The 21,745-nt window shown below is 50.3% G+C and overlaps 1 protein-coding gene across 3 annotated transcripts in view; it reads right to left on the bottom strand.

Moving 5' to 3' along the window:
* LOC119174680 (protein FAM107B) overlaps positions 1-21,745 on the bottom strand; it is a 161,491-nt gene that overhangs the window by 31,511 nt on the left and 108,235 nt on the right. Inside the window, exon 1 of one of the 3 annotated variants that reach the window (XM_075895265.1) lies at positions 17,566-17,809. The exons of the other annotated variants lie outside the window; for them this stretch is intronic. Coding sequence (XP_075751380.1) covers positions 17,566-17,794 — 229 coding nt within the window. The 5' untranslated portion in view covers positions 17,795-17,809. Of the gene's footprint in view, positions 1-17,565; positions 17,810-21,745 lie in introns of those variants that run through there. 3 annotated transcript variants of the gene reach the window in all.

Raw genomic sequence — 21,745 nt, 5'->3', positions numbered from 1 at the left:
ACTTCGGATACATGTCATGCCACCCTCCTATATGATGTTACGGCACGCGCGACAATAATGGACGACAAAAGCTCGACTTATTCGCTATCATATCAGAGGTGTTGCATGCCACCAACGAAGCCACCGCACGAAAGCTGTTAACTTATAAGTATTCCACGCATGTTTTCATATTGTGTTCCATGGTTCGTTGCATGGTTCTTGGAGCGCGAAAGCTAGAGATTCTGCTGCAAATTCAGCGCAATGTAGAAAGCAGCCTAATAAGAACATATCATCTCTCTACCTTACCATCGTCATTCATCACTCTTTCACTCCCCAGTCACCCTTCCCCAGTGTAGAGTAGCAGGCCAGAGCAAACTATAGCTCAGGCCGACCTCTCTACCTTTCCGTAAATAAACTCTCTCTCTCTCTCTCTCTCTTTGCTTTGAGTTCGCGCAAGCACTACCTGTATACAGGCAGTCATTGTACGAACTCAATTTATGGGAGGGCGCATAAGACGATGAAATTTCGGTACAAGACAACTCCATCTACTGCGAGCTTCGCTTGACTGGAAGATAGCGGCTAAACACAGTATACGAATTACACTGCGTGGCGCAGTGGAAGACAAGGATCAAGGGTTTTAAATTCTGTAAGGCATGATTCTACGTAGAAAAAAAGACAACACTGGACACACACAAAAAAAAATGCGCTTCAGGAATATATTTTAGGAATTCGTGATCGGTGTTCAACGGACCGTTATCGCGACGCGGAAATTACATCCCCGGAACAAGAGCAACGAAAAGGCGATAAGAGAGAAAAGGCGTAAACAATGGGGACGATCTCAGGCCACTCGGTCGACCCGCGATATTTCCGCGATTCGTCGCAGCCTACTCTGAAAACACCTATCCGCTCATCGCCGCTTTCATTATATACATGCAAAAGCCGCATTCCAACTCTTTGTTTGCAGCGCCGACGATTATCGCAACCAACGGCCAGACAAAGAAGAACATACCGAACTTTCTTGGCGTTCCATATACGCCCATACGTGTCATGCACGTCATGCACAGGACAAGTGACATAGACGCGTTATAAGCGAAGACACTACACCTGTTGTGTACGGTCATTCAGTTATTTCAGGAACAAGACCGTCACCATGGCTGCTGTGTGCGATCGTTCAGATACACCAGGAACGGAACAGCCTCTATGGAGACTTTCCTGCTATCTACGGTCATTCAGATACACCAGGAACAGAAGAGGACCGTCCTGTTCCCGTGCTTCACTCGAACTCCATCTCTAATTTCCGACGCGTGCACCTATAGTTCTTCGACAGCGGAAAACAATGGACGTAAAACGATCATATACCCCTGTACGAAAATCAGAAAGACACGACAAGCTCCCGGTCAACGTTTCGCGTTCGCAAACGAGCCCACGAAGACGCAATCATTGTTACGCCGCGCGATGGGAGCAACAACTCATATACGCGAGGGTTCGTGACGAGATCGTTCCGTCCGACGCCGCATCATCAACACCATCGCGCGGCTGCTATAAACACGTCCGTGTCTCGCTTGCCCCACGGCTTCGCATTGTTCTCCTCCACCTGTCTGCGAACTTTTCCGCCGCGCGCGCAGCACGGAACAGAAGGCTTACACGTGCGTCCATTCAGGATCGCACAGCGCAACATGCGCCAGCCCCGTGGTTACGTCACAGACGAGCGCGGCAGCCAGCCCTGATTCAGTCAGGGAGAAGACGATGCCACGTTTGAGTCATTGTCCAGTATATCCCGTTCCGTGTCATTTCCTTTACCCTCGTATACGCGATGGAGCTGTTGAAAAGTGCAGCTTCAGCTATGAAGACGCGCGGCGCACCATTTAAAAAGAACCTGCCCTATTACATCTTAGCTTGTACGAGCGCGACGTTAAACTGCGCGAGAGTGCGAAAGCGTAACCATGACCGAGATAAGGAAAGGAAGAGAGAGAAAGAAAACACGGCGGATATACGAGCGCGAAGCGAAGCAAGAAACGAGCTTTTACCGTTGACACGAGCGGCCGTTATTTGAATCGCGCTCTCATAGCCGGCTGTAAGTTAGCTGTTCGTGATGACCTTGTCAACTGCTTCAAATGGTCAGTCTTACAAGAAGAAAAACAAAATCTTGTATTCAGCTTAGCCAACAACGACTGACCGAGGCGCATGACCCCCCCCCCCCCCTAAAAAAAAAAAAACAGATCTAAGCCACATTTAACGCGAACGCCGTTCCAGGCGCCACTGAATGTATACGATATTTAGGCGTCACTTCTCATTGCGAGCCTGTGACTACAGTCCGCGGTTCTTAACTATAATTTATCTAAGCTGCTGTACTGGGCTGGTGAGCTAAATGATTACACACCCTGCAGTGCATTGTGGTTCGTCCAACGCCAGAGCAGGTAAGGTTTCAGGCTTTGGTTCCTTATCTACGTGCTAAAAAAAAGGCAATGCTATAATAGATTTTTTTACAGCGCAGTAGAATTCTTCCCTTGTACACGCTTTGCGCATATTGTGTTAGCGATAACAAGTATTAAGCGAAACGGCGTCACTATTGGAACAACCACTGCTACAAGTAGTATACACCCTGTATGCGACGCATACAGAGAGAGATGCGTGCTGTCTGTACATTAGTATGAAACATGCCCTGCATATAGATTTCGGTTTCCTTGTGCACTGTGAGGTTAGCGCCCAATAAAGAGACTGTGCGATTTACAACATTAAATAATGTGTAATCGCCGCACACAATTATCACAGAAACGGAAAGCAAGAGGTCAATACTTACGCTGAAATCGAATATAAAGGCGCATTATACGCGCAACTATAACGTATACATGCAAGTTCAACGCACGCGCTCTTGGGTGACAAACTCATACGCACAAACTTTCGCATTTGTCCCCCCACCCTTGAAGCCAAAGTCTCTCAGACTGCAAGGGTGAAAATGTGGTTGATCCCTCTTTTTGTAAATCGGTATAACACGAAAGTGAAACGCGTCATCGCAGAGGTAGTTGAGCATTCATAGTGCATTGTTTCACCGCAACGGCGAAGGAATGAATGCTGCAGTGAGAAATTGCAATATCACGCGAATAGCAGAAAGCAGCACGACACTTGCGGCGCACAACTCGAGGAGAAAGCACACACTAAATTAGCATACACAAGACGAGCGCGGACAAACAACTGTACCAATTCTTAGTTCGTGTGTGAGAAGGGCGCTCCTCTTGTAAACGCGGCCGCGGCAGCGAGAAAATCGACGTTGGTGCTCTCTTTAACTATACTACAACTTCAAATCAAACTTGCGGTAGAAGCACACGAGGTACAAAGCACCCGAATCCCGAGATAAACGCATGCACGAGTGAGCCACCACGCTAGAGAACATCTATACACACTTTGACCACACAATGGGGAAGGTTCACGCACAGCGACGCGCGGAGAGGCACGGCACGGCACGACAACCTTTAGAGTACGCGCTTAGTGCCATCTCGCTGCTGATTACTGAAATACGCTGAAGTTTCCGAGCTTTGAAGAGCGCCAGCGGTATACATGGCGTATATAAATGGCTTGCCGTTAACATAACTGTTAGAGGAGCATCACTCGCTGAGAAGCGCGAGGTCGCTCGTTCGACGCCCCGCAGCGGCTCTCTTTTTTTTTTTTTTCAAGACGACAGTCTTTCTTGGGGTACTTCGACGCAAAAATTTTGGTCTGTCTGTCTTTCTTTGTCTTTCTTTCTTTCTTTCTTTGTCTTTCTTTCTGTCTTTCTTTCTGTCTTTCTTTCTCTGTCTCTCTTTCTGTCTTTCTTTCTTTCTTTCTGTCTTTCTGTCTCTCTTTCTTTCTTTCTGTTTTTCTTTCTTTCTTTCTTTCTTTCTTTCTTTCTTTCTGTCTTTCTTTCTGTCTTTCTTTCTGTCTTTCTTTCTGTCTTTCTTTCTGTCTTTCTTTCTTTCTGTGTCTTTCTGTCTGTGTCTGTCTGTCTGTCTGTCTGTGTCTGTCTGTCTGTCTTTTTTTCTGTCTGTCTGTCTGTGTCTGTCTGTGTCTGTCTGTCTGTCTGTCTGTCTGTCTGTCTGTCTGTGTCTGTCTGTCTGTGTCTGTCTGTCTGTGTCTGTCTGTCTGTGTCTGTCTGTCTGTGTCTGTCTGTCTGTGTCTGTCTGTCTGTCTGTCTGTCTTTCTTACTGTCTGTCTTTCTTAGTGTCTGTCTGTCTTTCTGTCTTTCTGTCTGTCTTTCTGTCTGTGTCTTTCTGTCTGTCTGTGTCTGTCTGTCTGTCTGTCTGTCTGTCTTTCTGTCTGTCTGTCTGTCTGTCTGTACATTTGTCTATTTGTCCACCGTGACGATACGCCAAACGGCCCCAACGATACCCCATGCGCGCAGCGCACACCAATTCTTCGCGATCTGTTAGTGAATATTATGCAACGCCACATCCGTGACGAAAACACGTCACGCAGCAATGGCGGACCCCGACATAAAACACTTTCGTTTGAAAAAAAAAATTTGGAAAGCCGCTCGCACTTTACGTCAGAGAAAGGCGCCACATCCCACGGACATCGCACGGATGTTAGCGAGGCACAGGATGCTCCCGCTCACACGGGCGCATCTCAAAGCGGCAGCGCGTCAAACGAAACCGCGAAGGGGCAACGCACTTAGCGGGAACTCCGAGGCACCAGCAACGAGACGCTAGCGACGCCTACGCACCCGCGCAAATGCGCGCGGTTATACGGTACAGTGACCACGCAGATCCGCGCGGATCTGTCGCGTCACCAGGGCGGACTTCACTCCCTCGCCTTCTGTATACAACGCCTGTGGGCTTGCTCGTATACGCTTTACCTATTAAGGGACCACCTGCATGCCTGCAGCACGTGGCTTTTATACGGCATACTTTATCTTTCAGCCGTGCTTCGCCTGAGGAAGCTTAGCAAGGATTCCAGCTGCGCTATAACGCGCGCGTTCCGAAAGCGGACATCGCGCACCATGCCGAAGACCACGCTTACACGCGGCAGCAACCGCAGCAATCTTTACAGCATATGCAGCCGTATATATTTATGTACGCGTGCACCGCAGGAATATTTACACAATATCTAACAACGACGTGCTAACCTGCTCCAGTTCGAGACAGTGTGGTGATAAACGAGTTTCGCTTACGGAAGACAAAGAAAGAAAGAAAGAAAGAAAGAAAGAAACAAACCGCCAGCGTTGATTATACCAAAAACACTATATAGTAAACACACACACACACACACACACACACACACACACACACACACACACACACACACACACACACACACACACACACACACACACACACACACACACACACACACACACACACGCACGCAACACCTCGTTCATCTATCCTCTCCCCGAAAGGAGATACTGTAAATGCCCCAAAGATGCAACGAAAGCAGCGCATACTAAGGACCACCGCTATATAATCTGATTAAGCACATATACTTCCTGCATACCGCTTTGTTACTTCACGTAATTATGTCGCAGTTTATACCTCGATGGCTTTGGATGAACCAATTGGTGTGTCCTCTGGATTCGCTATATATGCTCCAAGGGCCACAAGGCAACGTTGAAATGAATATAGTACACCCCGCACACGCATGCGAAGACGGTACACTCCACGAGGAGTGCCCCGCAAAGTTGAGTACGCGCACAACAACATAGCTTAAACCATCCATAAATGCGCTCACATGTCATGCCACTAACATGGTTCACATACAGTTTCGCGAAGAGTTTACCAAGCTACACCCGTCCTCGCACCTTAAACGCTTCATTTGTATTGTAACCTCGCACGACTGCATGCATATATATCACACTGACAGATACTACAAATTCGCATTCCGTTATCCTAAATTCGCTGCTTATCGATCAGTTCCGCACACTATACCTTGGCCAGTCACAAAAGCATTTCGCCGAACACTCTCAATCAAGAAACATGCGACAGTCATTCATTCTCGAACTTAAGTGCTCCGTAACGAACGAAACCACAATCTGCATTCCCAACGTCAATCTATACGGGAAGAGGAAAAAAAAAACACCCAAAAGTGCAAAATCACGCAAGTCGGCCAAGAGACAAGCAGCTCGGTTCATCGGGTGCCTGCATGGCGTCCATGAAAATTCATGACGAGCTGCCTCTCCCACTCGCATTGTTCGTTCACTCTCGAAGCGCAGCGATATACGCCGCCTCCGACAAGTCGTACTTACATGCTTCAACGCACTCCCCGACCGTGGTGCGGCCTGTTTCCATCGCAAAGACCACAAGCAATGTCACTAGCCGCGAGCGGACTAGAGCGAGCCTTAAGCGATGAAGGAAGAAATCAATGAGCAAAGAAAAGGCACGGAATTTCGAAGGTGCTGGTATAGGTATATTACATAAAAGCCGGACGGTTCTGCAGACCCCGGCACGGGTGAAACCCGTTCAAACAGCCCGGTGACCTTATACGCTCGCTGGATTAGTCGCGCCGCCATTCTCCCATACGTGTATACTGTAAGGACGAGAAATAAGACACAACGCCTTTGCTGCAGGCCGGCTGTTCTTATTCTGCTTCGTCTTCCTCCTCCTCCTTCCTAGCATGCGAGTCTGTGCCAGAGAGAGTTCCAGTTTCGGTTTTCGTCATTACACTCGGCCATGACTGCTAGCATTGTCGTTGGGCCAAACGACAATGTTCTGGTAGGTAAGGCTAGCTGCAGCAGTTGACAGTGCTTCAGGTGGGCGAGGTTGGCTACATCGTCGTGGTCGGTCTCGACCACGCTGGAAGTTTGTCGAAATTGGCTCCGGCGGCCGACACTGGCTATGTCGTCTGGGTCGTTCACCGTGTCGTGATGGAGACTGGGTCCTGTGCGCGCGCGGAGCTGGCGGTAAAGTTTTTGGTGGGTGGGCTTGACTTTGTCGCCGTGGTCGAACTCGTCCATGATGCAACGTTTCCTGACAACTCGTAGAATGCAGTTCAGGTGGACGGCCCTGACTGTTCCGGCAAGGTCGCAGAGTAACCTGGAAACGCTGGTGTTTGTCCCACCGTCGCTGGTGGACTGAACTGCAGCGGGATGCCCTGCGAGGCAGCCATGATGACGTTTGGGCCATTTCTTGAAATGAGATGGGACGCAGCTCATGGTTGGGCATAAATACCACAGCAGAACTCCCAGACGTAGTCGAGCCGGTGGCTTCTGGCGAACTGTCATGTGCAAACATCGTATGCTGGGAGGAAACAGCAGGAGGGCTGGTCCTCGGCAAGTTCTCGATGGCAGTGGCCTCAGCGTAGCTAGGTATCTGGGCTTTCTCGAAGGAAACGTTCCTTGGTAGCCGAGTGTCTGCGTGGCTGAGCATGATCGTGGTCTGGTAGGGTTCAGTTGTGTCTAATACAATAGGATTGAGTGCCTCGATGTCCTCAGACGACGAGCGCGAGGGCCGTATCTCCGGACGAAGGTCTGGTGGCGGTATTTTCAGGTCGAATACCGATGCAGAGTCCGGGACCTGTAGTGTAGGATTCCAGCCACTTCGGTCAGGGTCAGCAGCAGGGAACTCCTGGCAGCATTCCGCTGACGAGCTGCAACGAACGATTGCAGCCTCGAGGCGGGGCGCTGCCTGGGCTCCATCCTCGGCCTCGGGAAAGATCGAGCTGGACTTGCTGGAGTCACAGGAAATCCGTCCGAAAGCGGCAATCAGGGCTGCACTCCATTCTGCCCAGGACTGCTGCCTGACGCCTTCGTACCTGTGCCATGCTGCGGCAGCATCCCGCAGGCGATCTATGGCCATGTCCCACTTCTGCTCTTCAGTCGTTCCGAGAGCGTTGACGGTTGCCACCCATTCCTCGGCGTCGTCCTGGAAGCCGCGAAATTCCGGTAGCGCGAAGGAAATCGGCGATGGCGGGACGGCGGGCAGAACTCCGAAATGTGCCCCCGCCAAGCAGTTCACTTGCTCCGATACCTCCGCGAGAGAACGCCGGAGATTGCGACGGTTCTCGGGCGAGCTTACCTCGAAGTTTTGTGCGGCGGCCGCAGCCAACATGGCATTGAGTGCGCACAATGTTGGCAAGATGGCAGGACATAGCTTGGAACTCGACGCTATGAGGGCGTTGGTCGTGACACGGAGTTGCGCGATGGTATGCTGCAGCTCCGCTGCGCTGTCGTGTGATCCGCACGAAGAGCCAAGGCCCGCCTCTGCGGAGGATACAGTGACTGCGGTATTCGAGGTGGTACAATTCTTGACCAAGGACGCGTGGACGGCGTCCCTTGGAAATCCAGCTGTGGTCGGATTCGTGGACATGGGTTCCAGGGCGCTGGAAGCGTCAACGACGTTCCCAGGCAAGCGGAACCCGTGTGATGAGTTGTGACCTGGTACTGTGGCGTAGATGAAGCGGTCTTGCGCCGCCGGGTAGGCCTCGACGCCGTACACGGTGGGTGCTTGAAGCGCCGACAGGTTGCCAGGTATGGAGGAGGCATGTACGCCATCCCTAGGTGAGAGAGGCCCGTGCGCATGGTTGCCGCGACGTGTCGCGTCCCAGGACAAGTTTCCCGGAGCCACAACGGAGGCCTGGACGCCATCCGTCGGTGCTGGGATCGATGCTGGCCGCGACGGACGCCTTGCGGGTCCCATCAGCGAAGAAGCGTGACGGCGAGGAGGCCTTGACGCCGTCCCCGAACGGTGGTGTCAGTAAACAGCTGCCGAGGAGGGCTTGACGCCGTCCTCAAGCGACGCTTACCGCGGCTGCACGTCGGCGGGCGTTCTGGATGACGAAACCGAGACGTAAGCCGTTTTCTTCGCCGACTGCGCCATTGTAAGGACGAGAAATAAGACACAACGCCTTTGCTGCAGGCCGGCTGTTCTTATTCTGCTTCGTCTTCCTCCTCCTCCTTCCTAGCATGCGAGTCTGTGCCAGAGAGAGTTCCAGTTTCGGTTTTCGTCATTACAATACATTCAATACGCGGTATACGCCGGCCGATTTTCCAGCGCGAAAACGAAACGGCCGGTGACACTAAAACGCACGACAGGGACCGCAAAAACAACAACAACAAAAAGCTTAAACGATAAGAGCGGAAACGGTTCCGGTCATTACCGATCTAGCGGTGCAGAAGTTTTTTATACAGACAGCTTTATATACGGCTTCAGCCCACTCAGCTGTAGCCGCACTGTGGGCAGAAAGTAAGGCGAAGCTCCGCTTTGTAGAACTCAATCACCCCACCACCCCCCTTCCACAGCACACATGATGGAAGCCGACTATATAACGCGGAGCGAAATCGGTTTCCACAATTTTCGAAGAAATGAACGGGCCCTGCAATCTCAATGGCTGTGGGTCAGAGAGAGGTTGATGCGTAAACATTCAGACAGATGAGGGTGTGTCACGTTACCTATTATCCGAGCGCCCCCAAAGTATAGGCGGGCGCGTACGATTACGAAATGCCCGACCGGACGGCGAGGTATACCACGTATACCGCCGGGTTTTCGACGTATATACGAGACGGGAATGCAGCAAGGTGGAACCTTTATACTATAGAATGCGTAAAATGCCGAGAACGCCCTCCCACCCCCCCTTTCTCTTTACGATGAAGGATAATCCGACCAGATTTGGGAGGGGGGCGCTTCCTGGGTCCCAGACCGAAATTCATGTTGTGGTGGCGGGAGAGCCGCTGAAACTAATAAAAAAAAATCACATCCATGTTTTTTCATGAAAATGCTTTATAAAGCATTTCATAAACATTAAATGCACATTCAGCGAACTCATTCTTATTGATTTTGCCCAAGCGATGCTCGTCTTGCAAAGAAAAAAAAAAAAACATGGCCTCAGAGGAGGAAATGAGGGGGGGGGGGGGGAGGTGCATTCGCTTGGTCATCAGCGCTTATTTCGGATCTCTGAAAAAAGATGGGAGGGGGCATTTTACGGCAGCAGATCGCTAGCTTACCGAGAAGCTTTCACACAGACCGTGAGCCTACAGTCAGGTTAACCTTAAGGAAACCTCACGACCGTCCGTCCACGCCGTCTTGTCATTAAGCAACATAACATCAATTACACAGTTTTTTAACAATATTGTCTGGCCGGCTCACAACGATACGAAGGTAAATTTGACTTCTATACCTGGCTCTTGATAATACACCCTTTATGACATTTCCTCATTGCTTGACGACGTTTACCGCGGACCAAAGCTCTGCAACGTCCCAACGAGGTGGCCCTTTTCGCTTCCTACTGGGAAACTTGGAGGTGGAGTAGGTGGAGCTTATCATATTAGGCTGTATTAACAAAGCAGGCAATTCATAACACTCGCAAATTCGGTCCCAGCTGCAGCGGTCACATTTCGACGGACACGAAATGCTAGAGGAGCGTGTGTGCAGTATGCTGTATACTGTTCGACGGCAGTGGACGTTAAAGAACACCAGATAGTCGAAATTTCCGGAGCCCTCCACTATACGGAGTCCCTCATAATCCTACCGAGGTTCTGGCGTGTGAAACCCCATATATTATAAATTCCTAACCGCTTATACATACGTAGCTACCGCGACACGTTCACACTTGGCGAAGAGTTCAATTCGACACCGTCTCGGGACGCACGCGCACTTGGCGAAAGGGGAGACGTGCTCGCGATGTTCAAAGAGCCCTGTATAGTGTAGCAGGCTTGATCGACTCCTTCGGTTCCTATTAAACTCCGTGCTTCATCGCCTTAACAGAGATGAGGGCTTAATGAGCCCAACGATGAAACCATGCCCAATTAGGAGCTATAGGCAATCCGACAACACTATCACTACGAAAGCCATGGCTTTGATCACCCGAATTAATAGTCGCTCATTACATCCAACCCAAACAAGCACGCCTAAGCTCCTTTGTTTTGATCGACAGGGAACATATATAGCAAATACATTCATATGACACTTGCCTTCTTTTATAACCTTCGTTAGTGCTAAAGGAGCGCAGATTTGCCTTTGAACCCTCATATGTAAAGAAAAAAAAAATTACAGCGTACGTGGACGAAGACGCGTACGCGTGCGTCCGACTGTCGTGTTTTTGCCAGAGTGCGAACAGAGCTCGGCCATAATTCGGCGGCCCGTCAAAGGCGTGCGGTCAACCAGGACAGAAGCGTGCGAACATCCCATTTGCGAATGCGCTTCCCCGTTTATCCACGCGGTGGCAACTAAGGTCGCAAGAACGACGTCCTGCGTGTTCCTGGCCCGCGAAGTATTACACATTCGTGACGGGCCGCAATACAAACCAAGCCAGGTGACGAAGACACCCCATCCTTAAAAAAGACAAGCGATCGACGAGTTAAACGTGCGTTTACACGCGAGCGCGTCCGACAGTGAAATTTCCAGAACTGCGTTCCAGCCGCGCTGGCGCGCCGATTCAATTTGACACCGATGCATGATAGGGGTGTCACATGACGACGAAGCTTACTGCCGGTGAAACGACCGAGTGAAGCATTTCGAGAGCCCATAGGCGAGAACGAACGGCCGTTCCGAGATTAAAAAAAAAAAAAAAAAACTAAGAACAACAAGCAGAGACGCGACTTCAGCGAAGCCGCTGTCGTCGATCAAAAAAAAAAAAAAAACGATCACCACCACAAACCTCGTGAAACGGTGCTCCACTTCTCACGCCGGTTCGTCCACGAAGAAAGCCCGCAGGGGGACGACGTCGGGTGCGACACGAAGCCGTAGACGGTACAGCCAGGTCGAGAAACGGTTCGGTATACGAGGAGCCAGCAGCGGAAGCGGTAATCGCTTCCCGCTTATTCCATCACGGGCGCCCTCATGTTTCCCAGCAGCAGCACCGACAGAAACGCAGTAAGAGCGACAAGGGAGGAGGAGAGGGGGGTGCACAACCTCGCCACACACACGCACTTCGGCTCGCGGTGCACCAACGGGGTGGCAGCGTCGCCGAATTGGATTCGAGTGTCACCGCGCGCGCCACTTCGACCGGCACAGGCCCGGATGGCTGGTTCGGTGAACCACGCCTTCCCACGCACATCCGAACTGCGGGCCAGGGGAGTACGCGGCAAAGGAGGTGGAAGAGTGTTCACCCTCCCCCTTCTTCCACACTTTCATATTGGCTATGGATACCCTTCCCCACAACAACCTCACCACGTCCCTCTGGTACCCTTTCCTTTGGAACCCCTGCTGCTGCTTAGAAAGTAGTGTCGACGGTCGCGTCAGCAAAGCGAAACTATGTCACCGCAGTAGCCACAGGCGGTGCCGTGGACACATACAGCGAGCGGGGAAGCAGTTCCGCTGTGCCGCCGCCGGCCTCCGTGGCCTGTGACCGAGCTTCCTCTCGCCGCCCAGCTCACAACCATTCCCTCGCCCATTTACCCCCTCACGCGAATGCATCGCGCAGATAGTAGCACTGCCGATCCACTCCCCACTTCCATTTGTCACGCCATGCCTGGAGTCCACTCATTGTAGCTTTCCCCTTCAACGAGGTCCCAGCGACTCTACACGGCGCGTGCTGCTGCGCTGAGGTTGAAAAAACGCCGAGTAACGGTTCCGAGATGACGGTAGACTGATAAACCGCGCCAAACGTGGTGTTGAAATGTGGTAAGCCGGTGTCACCACGTTACAATTCGCCCGATAAGCTCGCGGCTATGTCGGAGATGGAAAACAAAGAAATCAGCGCAAGACAGGGACCCCGCACGTATACCATTCACACACACGCACGCTCGCCGACGTTAACTAATACCAGTCGTGTTCTATAGGGTGTGCGAACAAACACGAGGACGGAATGTGAGCGACATTGACAGCACAACGAATAAAACGAACTTTCCCGAATATTACGAAAGTCGAACGCACGTCCCTGTGGCTAGCACGAGGACACACCGTTTACATGAGCGGCCTCGCCCAATGATGCACTGCGGGGCAACAGAGATAGCAGAAAGGGCGCACACATTCGCGCACACAAATCAGGCGCACACCTAATGGTGTCCACCGTTAAGCAAGAACCCACCACCACGGCTGCGCTTCGACGCCCGTGCCACCCTTGTGGGTCACGCCAGATGCCAGTCGCGCAACAGTTGACGTATGGCTGACCTACTCGTACGCAAAAAGGAGCACGCGCGCCGACTCCCCCTGGACCGAGCGGCGCGCGTGTCCAATGAGTGAGCAATAACGGCCTGAATCGGTCAATTGTTGCCCACGATTCAATCGATCGAACCCACTGCTTAGTCAGACATGAGCACTTTTTTTTTTTCTTGGAAGGGGGGGGGGGCGCATACGACGATGTCTACGCTGTGGAATTGTGGTGACAGTAGGCCACTTCCACATCATCCTAAAATGCTATAGCCAACAAGATGACAAGGGAGCAATGGTCCCTACATGTCTTAAAGAACAATCATAGTGGTGCAAACGCAAAGATCTACGTAGAGAAGACAAACTACGCAGTGGTGGTTGTATACCTTTGCCGAAGTGATGTGTGACCGCACCGCAATGACCCTCTACTCGCGGGGCTAGGATAGGTCGTCCACCGGATAATTAAATTAAGTCGTTTCTCTCTTTTTCTCTCTTGCTGTATAATTGGTCCAAAGTAAAGACGACTAGCCGTGCAACAAGGATCCATTCTGCTACAAAGTTTCACGTATAGTTCCCTTTAAATGCAAAGAAGAAAGGAAAGTGGTTTACTTTCCAGTCTCCAAAGTATTACATCTTATTTGTTTCATTTACAATGTCGATTCTTAATTATCACAAATCGCATGCGTGCACACGCACTACTTCAATGTAAGACCCTCCTCGACGATTGCGTAAGTGGTCTTGTCCGACACCGGTATCAATACGTGTCATTAATTAACCCGTTTGTTTCGAATTCGATAGTGAACATCTAAGCAAAACGACTACGATCACGTAGCACTTCAAACTGCATAGTTAACTAATCGGTAAGACAACGCTGTACGTAGTAAGAACGGGGAACGCGCGAAACCTATCACAACTTAGGTCAGTCAGTCAGATGAGAAAGCAAGGGAAAAAAAAATGGCAGCATATCCACGGAGTGAATGATGGGGAGTGGGGCGAAGCATTCGTCCGTCCATTCGTTGTTGCTTCCGTCCGTTCCTGCGTACGTCTGTGTAACCGTCCATGCGTCCATCCACCCGTCCGTGCGTGCGTCTATTCGTGCGTCCGTCCCTGTGTTCGTCCACGCATCCACCCTTGCGTCCGTTCATGCGTCCATTCATGCATCTGTCTATGTGTCCGTTCGTTCATCTATTCAACACTCCAAGTCCCACCATCTCGCATCTTTTTATCATATATTCTCCATATAGAAGCACCGCCATCCAGCGGACATTTCAAGGACTAAACGGGAGGTGGCACATGCACACTTTCTTACGGCTTGCGCTTCGGGTTTACTTCCCACCGTTAACCCCCTCGAGTTCATGGTATATACTAGTTCACTGTATTCATGGCTATGCGGCCCAACGCTCGCTAAACCTTTGTAAAACCAAGGAGGTTACGCCCAGCGAGTATAACGTAGCGACCCTGTCTTGTCCGATAATGCTCAATGTACACGCCAATGACTGCTAATGGGGATCGCAGCGTGCGCGTTGACTAAAAGCCGAATGCTCCTGTCTCTCATTCCCCCTTAGCAGCCATTGACATGTACATTGAGCACTATCATTTATTGTTAAAAAACGCACAGAAGAAATCTCTCACCGGCACCACCTTGGAGGTCAAATGTTATACCTATTTCGGGTATGTGCCACTGGTGGTTACGTACTACGAGGGACGCACAAGCCACGCCATAAGGAGCTTCGCCCCTAAAAAGACGAGAAAGGAATCGTCCAAGTGAAACCAAAAGCGCGCGGTCGGCTCTCGCACGCGGAATTGTTTCCCACACCTGATGACGAGTGAAGACTGCGCAGCGCGAAGCTATATCATCGTACGTAGCTAAGAAAAGAAGAACGAAGGAAAAGAAAGAAAATGAAGGACGAAAGAGTCGAGGAAGCGGACAGCGCCGCCTCGCTCTAAAAAGCGAAACCACCGGGAGAAACGAAAACGATTCTGGAAGCGTTTCACTTCACCCTTCGCTGCCTATAGCTACTACGTTTATTCTTTTTTTCCCCTGAAAAGGAGCAAGAAAGACAGACCACACCACGTACGGTGTTGTATACAGGGAGGGAGGGAGCGGGGCGGGAAAGGCTCCAGAGAAACGGGGAGGGCGGTACGCGCTACCACGCCGTGGGAACCAGGAAGCCATGGAAGCAGGCGCGGGACTCCGCGTCCGACTACCGGCGCCGCGCTCAAAAACAGTTCCGCGAGCTCGTGCTTGCACTCGGTCACAGCAACGCCGTAGATAAAATATACGTCGGTGTACGTATACAACACGCAAGCATACGCCACACATGGAGTCGCTCGCTGGATTTCGTGCCGACCGGTTGTGCGCCCGCGCGCTCCGCGCGCTTGCGACCTTCGGCGTCATCGTAGCTCTCGCCGACTGGGCTCGCCCTACGTCACCTCCTGCCGCCGACGACCTTCGACGACAGTGAAGCTCTGACTTACTGGACCTGCTCTACGCCATCTACAGACGCCGACAACATCTCTCGCAAGTGTACCCCGTCCTCGGACTCCAGTGACCGTGCTTCCATCTTTCCTGTCTCTCCTATCCCCTCAGTTTGTTTGTTGCTTCTTCCTCTTTTCTACACCTTTACTTCTACCCTTTTTATCCCTCCTCACCCCCATCCCTTGTGAGCTCTGTGGCGGTGTCGCTCACTGAAGCAGACAATAACGGGGCTCACTTTTCTCTTCCTTTCTCTTTTTTGAGAACCACTCACGCCACACACACGTCATCGAGCCGTGTGTGTTCCACACGGGGCCGATTGAGCCAAAAGCACGAAGCGTGCACCAACCCTTTACTTAGACCGCAGAAGAAGGGGACCATATGGCCACTGCCTGAAAGCTTAACTATTCAGAACCCTGGCTGACGTTTAACCTTTTTTTTCTTTTGTATGTTTTCGTTCGAGAAACGAGAGGAAGTGGACCGTTTCCGAACTTTGAGGGCAGTATAGAGAGGAACGAAGGCCGCAGGACGCTCTTTCTTACAACGGCGAAATGAAGACCCGCGCGAGTCTTCAAAACTATATGGACGCAGACTGCGATCAAAACCAGACACGCAGCGAGAATCAAACCCTGTTGTTCTGCAACTTAAGGGCCCCGAAACCAATTAAGCGAAGAGTGGCAGCTTGGGCTAGTTGGTATGGCATGACGATAGTTATATAGCGCGAGAACAAAACGACGACACAAAGACAAGAAGGACACGAACGACAGCGCTCGTGTCTTTCGTGTCCTTCTTGTCTTTGTGTCGTAGTTTTGTTCTCGCGCTATAACTATCGTCAATAAAGCGAACTCAGATACAAATGGAAATACTATTCTCGCTTTCGAGCAAAAGCGAAAAGTAGGGTGAGGCTGAACGACACGACCACGTTTAAAGATTTCTTTTTCCTCTTTCTTTTCTTTTTTTGGGGGGTGGGTGCGTGGGGGGGGGGGGGGGGGGCTAAGATGTTACTTTATGCAGACGAAGGCTGTTTTGCGCAGAACATGGAAAGGCAGAATCTCAAGCAAATCGACGCAGATAGCCGATGTGAGCGTTTAATTTGGCCGTAGCTGAAAAGGATTCATGAAACGTTGCCTTGGGAAGCACTTTTGCGAAGCTGTAAAGCAAAGCCCGGCTTTCTGTTTAGTGAACAAATGAAGGTAATTCTTGCTTGCCGAGCAGCTCGGAGCGCGTAATGTTACGAGTATTTACCAAGCCGGACACGCATATATACATACACCACTTGCCAAATCTGCGAGCTCAAATCTCGCTTTTGCAGAACGCCACAAGGCATACAACAGCACGAACGTCGCAAGTGGTGCCCCGTCCTCGGAATCCTGTGACCGTGTTTCCATCTTTCCTATCTCTCCTATCCCCTCGATAGGTCCTCACTCACTGGCTTAGCGCATCTTTCTCTCTCTCTATACCTTTAATCCTATTCATTTTATCCCTCCTCATCCCCATCCCTTGTGAGCTACTGTTGAGGTGTCGCACCGTGATGCAGACAGTTACGGGGCTCACTTTTATCTTCCTTTCTCTCTTAGAACCACTTTGTAACAAGAAACCAGAAAAACACAGGACAGAATGCATACAGCACTTTGTGCTGTGTCTTCTTGTCACCTTTCAGCTCGTGTTGAAAAAGCGGGCGGGCACACAAGGGCACAACGGAGAGGTCAAGACACCCCGACAGTTTGTACGCCCACTATACTTTAACATTAATATCTTTCAAGTAGCTCGGATCTCTGGTACGCTAAGCGTTTGTGCTACCCGCTAGTGTGCATCAACAACTATCTATAGCCTGCCAACAAGTTACTGAACTTGCACAACGGCTTTCGGCATTCACCATCGCCCCCCGGCCTGACAGAACAATTTACGCGGAGGAATTTAAAGAATCTGATTAGAACGAGAGAACTTTGAAAATAAGAGCAGAACACAACAGCTTAGTCTGCCTACACGAGGGGCGCCCTCCGTGAAAGGCCGGGAGAGCCGGGCTAGAAGAATCTGGCGGAAGAAGAACCACAATAAACGAGAAAATTTCGAAAAACAAACAAACAAAAAAGAAAGAAGCGTGCTACAAGCACTCACCGCGAGATGACCGCATAACGAAGGAGTCGGATGGAGCGGCAATGTTTTTGACGCACCTCGCGGACCGGCGCGCGCCTTTTATAAAAGGACCTCGGACTTGTGTGACAGGCGGGTCGACAAGTGAAATGCCTCGCTCGGTCGGCGCCCGCAGTCGCAGGTCCCGAACGCCGCCAAGTTCACCGTGAAATGACCGCTCCGCCCCCTTTCCGACGCTCTCCGTCCCGCGCATCACCTCACCTCGATGCATGCGCTGCCCTTGGGCGACAACAACAGCTGCGGGTGATCACCCGCCGTTCGAATAGGCACGCACTCACTGTCACAGGATGCATCCCCCCCCTTTTTTTTTTCTTCTTTTTTCTTCTCTTCCTTGATCGACAACGCTTACGGTAACAACGTCGAGCGTGCCGTCGCAACGCAGGCTGCAGTGCGTCGCGTTGCGAAAAGCGTAACCGCGAACCCCCACACAGAGTGAACACACCGATGAAGCGAACCGCGTCTCCTACACATATGCGTCTATTATGGGAGCGCATTTCCCGCCGCTCTTATCTCCCGACAATGCGGGAAATGGGTTCACATTCAATGTCTCTATTGTATGCTGTACCCAGATCGATGCAGACATGCGTAACAGCTGCACACTCTCCCAACTAAAGACGCAGAGAGAATTCACAGACAGAGAGGGGCTGAGGTGGCGGTCACAGACTGCGCAGAAGAAGCGGATCACGACAAACATGTCGTCATGTTATGACAAGATATCGGCACGACATGCGCCAACATTATACACCGCCGTGCGGGCAATATATTATACGATTAAGAATGGGTGTCCTCGTTTTTAGTGCGCTATTACCACATTGATCATGGAATACCAACGTGCCCAGATGTCCACCTAGGTCAACTTTATATTATACGAGCTCACAATACAATAAAACAAAACAAAAAAGGACTAGAAAGAACTTCGCCGCATATCGGCGTGTCTATAGACAAGTAAATAAACTGATATCTGGCAGGAAATAACGAGCGCCGACCAAACGTTGAAATAAAAGTATAGACGTTCCATTCAGCAGCCCCTCTACGGGACCTGGTAACCAACGCGAACTGAATGCATTCAATTCACATTGTGAAATCCGTGCGAGTGTGTTCACATAAGTGTCCCCGATCAGAGAGATTTACTTCGAACTTTTTGTGAGGGGGGCCACATAGCGCACCGGTGCGTAGCGAACCGAGTCTCCCGACATACCGAGCGATCATTGTTTCTGCGCCAGAGAGTTCTGGCGCGTAATTAGCTTACAGAGCCCTCCCTTCCTTCCGGGGCCACACGAGGCGTGAGGTTTTGTGCGATGCTCGCTGCGTCCGCTGCGATGTCAACGCATCACCGGTAAGAAAAAAAAAAAAAAGCCGGGTCACGTGACTCGGCTGGATCGCAAAGCATCCGCGGTGCCACCGGACACGGCTAGAGGGCGAGCGGATCGCAGAGTGCCCGCAGGCCTCTCATGCGGTACATAGAGTCACGCTGTTTATGCGGTACAATATTATTACGGCATATGGGCCCGGCGTACGCATTACGGGACGGATAGATTTTCCTAAAATTAAATATAGGGTACTCTGGCGCTGCGATCGTTCAGCGACCATGGGAATCATGGGTAGTACACACATTTGCATAGTCTTCGTACTTGCGGGCGGCGAATCTTACTTGCGGCTTCGTTTATTGCTGGTAACGGTTTCATTTTAAGGAAAAGAACGAATCCTTTTGAACTTCGTGACCCGGTTTGGAAAGGTATAAGTAAAAAAAAAGGTGCTATATAAAGCGCAACCGCTGAACATTTGCTGATTTTTTTGTTTCGTGAGAAAACAGCTCCAAGCCACACGAACACACATGGAGCCAGAAGCAGGCCAGAAGTACGAAGATTAGACAAATGTGTGTACTACCCATCATTCCCATGCTCGCTGAAGCGCCGTGCGTTGCAGCTCCCGTAGATACTAGCGCCAGAGTTCTGTCTAGTGTATATTAGGGAACTCTATGACGGGACGAACATCGACGACATCGAATGCACACGCTATCGAAGCATGCGAAGGACGCGCAAACCGCGTTATGCAACACGCGAATGTCTTTCCCGCTATATCGAGAATGTGGCTTCCGAATAAATGCCGACAAACATCGCATAGTAACTGCCAGGCACACGTTATTCAACTTCTATTTTGCTATATTCCAGACACAGAGCCTCGAAATTATGTAGTTACGGTACATTGTTCGTATCTTTCGCATGATCAAGTATGTGAACTATTGCGTAACTCGTTTATTCTGGACGTGTCAGACGAACGCGGAAAAGCGTGAAAAACGGTCTATAATCACGCTATCGCCGTCCAATTTCGAGAAAGAAACTGCGCGAATTTAATGACGCTAAAGTTATGTCGTCCGAACCGACATGTTTCGAATCGACAGAAGACCTCATGCCTTTCAAGCACCGGAAGTGTGTACGACATCGAAATCCTGAATATACAGCGAGTTTGGCAACTGGTAACGCAGTGTTATTTTTTTTTTATCTGCGTGCTATCGCTAATACAGGCAATAGGGAGATTCAGCTTCTGGTATTCTATCAGGTGTTATTAAAGAAGTGCGCTTGAGAAGTGAACTAACAATTGAGCAGATCTGAACGCAAAAATATTTACGTCTAACTCTTATGTCAACTTCTAAAGCCGGTCACATAAATAAGAGTCCACAATAATTCAGACAGTGAGCAGTGGCAAAAGAAGGCGGTGAGAAAAAAAAAGTTTATGCAGGAGGCGATACGCACATCAGTAATTCTTAATGAACTACTACATCACCATTATTAGACGACGAATTTCATTCGAGATACGACAGTGCCTATATAAGACAGGATGGACAACTTGTTGCCATAGCGGGAATATGCATGTGACGTACGACTACATTACAGCTTTGCAATGTCTAAGAATACAATGAGACAGACCAAGGTTACTGGCGGGCTGTTGAGTACGTTGCCAGGGGGAAAGCTGTGACGTAAGAATACATTGCTAGCGGGAAGCCACGACGCACAAATGAATCACAATGTCGCAATGCGTAATTGTAATATGTGCGAACACTCCTCCGAGCTACGAGTCTGCATATCAGACCACGGCAATATCTCGACTGAAACTCGCGACGTACAAATATCGGCGCCGACAAACGAGGTGCCCGCGACGACGCTGTATAAAAGACTTTTACGACCGCGGGCAATTTTCTTTTACGAGGTAACGGACCGGCGGTTGCCCAGTTGCGAAGACGCCGCGCTGGACTGCGGCAGGACGCGATCTCCAGATCATCTAGGAGGAATGCTGTTCTTCCGAAACCCTTCTTCGTTATCTGGTCGCGATAAAACTCCACAAACGCCGGATCCTGGTGTCCGGTGTTGCGTGTTGCTTAATCTTTAGAGCATCGATCGTCCGGAAACTGCACGAATAATTTTAGTTAGCTACGGAAAGACACGCGACCCAAAAATTTATCGCGCAACGTGTTTCGAATTTTAGCACGGCTTTTTTTTAAAGTCAAGTGAAATTCGTTAATAACTCAAACTGCATGCAGCGTGTCACCTGAGCGAGGCCTGCCTGCCGCCTGCGGCTTAACTTATAGCCAAGGATACATTGCAGTAGCCAACATTAGATGCTCTCATCGAGGACGATGGTGGAGTCATGTGAATCGTTTTTCCGAGACTATAATTGAATTCCGACTCCCGATACATGAATTACAATTAATTTATAAACATGTTTATATTTTATATTTCACTTAAATGTAACCCATTCCCCTCCCGCCCTTATACCAACACGTTACTGAGGCAGCTGGCATAACACAGCCAGTAATGAGGAAAATTTTTCAGACGCCTAAAACACCACAAGACGAACGCAGAAGCGCACGGAAACAACACAAGGGAGCACAGCTCTGGCCCGGAAAATAATGGAAGCGTTTTGGATAAACAAGAAAGGCAACTTGTCTGTAAGTCACACATCAGTGGTTGCTTGACGAGATATGTATCTGTATATAGAGATGTGTATCGTTTACGCGAGGCAGTGCTGTTAGCACAAGTGTAGTGCGGCGTACATATTTTCTGCGCTTTTTTTCTGCGAATAAATCGGTTGAGAGTAAGGAGACTCTTTCCTTGTGCTTATACATTCTTCTTGTGGTGCTTTAGGT

The sequence above is a fragment of the Rhipicephalus microplus genome, chromosome 5 (genome assembly GCF_043290135.1).
Source record: "Rhipicephalus microplus isolate Deutch F79 chromosome 5, USDA_Rmic, whole genome shotgun sequence".
Taxonomy (NCBI): domain Eukaryota; kingdom Metazoa; phylum Arthropoda; class Arachnida; order Ixodida; family Ixodidae; genus Rhipicephalus; species Rhipicephalus microplus.
This window is presented reverse-complemented; position numbering and strand designations above follow the sequence as displayed.